We start from the raw sequence: 1,666 nt of genomic DNA on the forward strand, positions 1-1,666 counted from the left end.
TTGACGTTATGTAACACTCCGTATGTACCCGCCTAACTGTTGACGTTATGTAACACTCCGTACCCGCCTAACATTTCCTTCAACTAAATGCGGCTTCTAGGTACTATGTGTACGTAAGCGTGTACTTCAACTAAATGCGGCTTCTAGGTATGTGTACCTAAGCGTGTACGCATGAATAGGTACCTACATATGAATACGTATGCAAGAAACCCGATGACGAGAAGAAAACAGCTGCGCGCCTCCGTTGCTTCACTTCGCGTGGCCCGGCCGTATCCATATTGGGCTGGCACGTATAAAGAAAGGGCAGCCACATTCAGATCTAAGGCAGGCATGGGCAGACGAAAGATCGAAATTAAAAAAATCGAAAACTTAAGAACTCGCAATTCGACGTTTAAAAAAAGAAGACAAGGCATACTCAAAAAGGCACATGAATTAGCCACTCTAACGGACAGCAAAGTGACCCTGTCGATCAAAAATGGAGCCGCCGTTGAGAACCACGTATTCAATGACCACTTGGACCCTCTCCCGGCCAAGACCATGCCAGGCAATCAAACCAACACAATAACGACGGTCATAGATGCGATTGACACGGCGCTGCTAGGTGGTGGAGGAGCTACGGGGGTAGAGGATACCAAAGCCGTGGAAGCTGTATCAGAGCATGTTTTGACATGGCCGGTCTCCCCGGTGGACTCGGGCTACCAGCACAGCATAGATTCTATATTAGACCCTCTTGCATTGAGTGTAACAAACGAACTCTGTGGATACAGTCTGGATCTCAACACATCCACACCATCGCTTGGCATGTATGACAGTGCACTGCCGCAAGACTCACTGAACGATCCCTTCCTAAACGTGGAAAATTACGAGGATTGCAATTGGCTGTTACCTTGGCTAGAATGGAGCCCGAATGTTACGAGTCTCGCCCTTGCGTAATTTGCAACAGCGGAGAAGATAGCACACATACACATCGCCGAGGCAGAACAATTCTAACAGCAATGCCAACCACCTCCTCATCACTTTCCAGAGTCTCCACCACTGGACCTCGCCTTGTTGACAACGTTGTGATTGATTTTCCATAGAACAACAAATTTTGAACATCACAGCGGGACACACATATATCTCCATGGGGGGCTTGTGGAGATATCTCGTTTTATAGTGACTGACTTGAATGCCCGCCGGCTATACTTGCACTACAGAACATCCGGGTATTTACTTATGTACATCAAGATAACTAGGAAGAACTTATGTACATCAAGATAACTAGAAAGATATTTTAGCGTCGATCAATTGACGGACTGCGAACCCGCATCGTGTGTCCAACTTGTAATTTTAGTGTGAGACGCCGCCTCACACACCCTTTCGACGTCTTTCAGAAGATTGAAAAAGTACACAAGGTCATGGCTAGTTGTAACAGTGGCAGGCGTAGCAGAGCCAGGACGGGGCATAAGGTCCAGTTCCGCATTGCATTTAGGGCACACAAAAACCTCCCACCCCTAGGATATTGCAAGTCCCCGAAAGACAATGCAAGCGTGCAGCGGCAACATTTCACCGTCTCGTTCTCCATTGGATCACTGTCGGCATCGACTATTTTCTGGGTTGCAATCCCCACTGTCGGCATCGACTATTTTCTAGGTTGCCATCAGCAGAAGGCGCACGGCGTGCACAG

The 1,666-nt window shown here is 47.9% G+C and overlaps 1 protein-coding gene across 1 annotated transcript; it reads left to right on the forward strand.

Moving 5' to 3' along the window:
• Positions 1 to 537: 537 nt before the first annotated feature.
• MAA_11769 (uncharacterized protein) lies at positions 538 to 933 on the forward strand (the record flags this gene model as incomplete). Its single annotated transcript, XM_011412807.1, has 1 exon — positions 538 to 933. The coding sequence occupies one exon, from the start codon at positions 538 to 540 to the stop codon at positions 931 to 933; it is 396 nt and encodes a 131-aa protein (XP_011411109.1).
• Positions 934 to 1,666: the final 733 nt, after the last annotated feature.

Source organism: Metarhizium robertsii (assembly GCF_000187425.2).
Source record: "Metarhizium robertsii ARSEF 23 chromosome Unknown MAA_Scf_20, whole genome shotgun sequence".
Lineage (NCBI taxonomy): Eukaryota > Fungi > Ascomycota > Sordariomycetes > Hypocreales > Clavicipitaceae > Metarhizium > Metarhizium robertsii.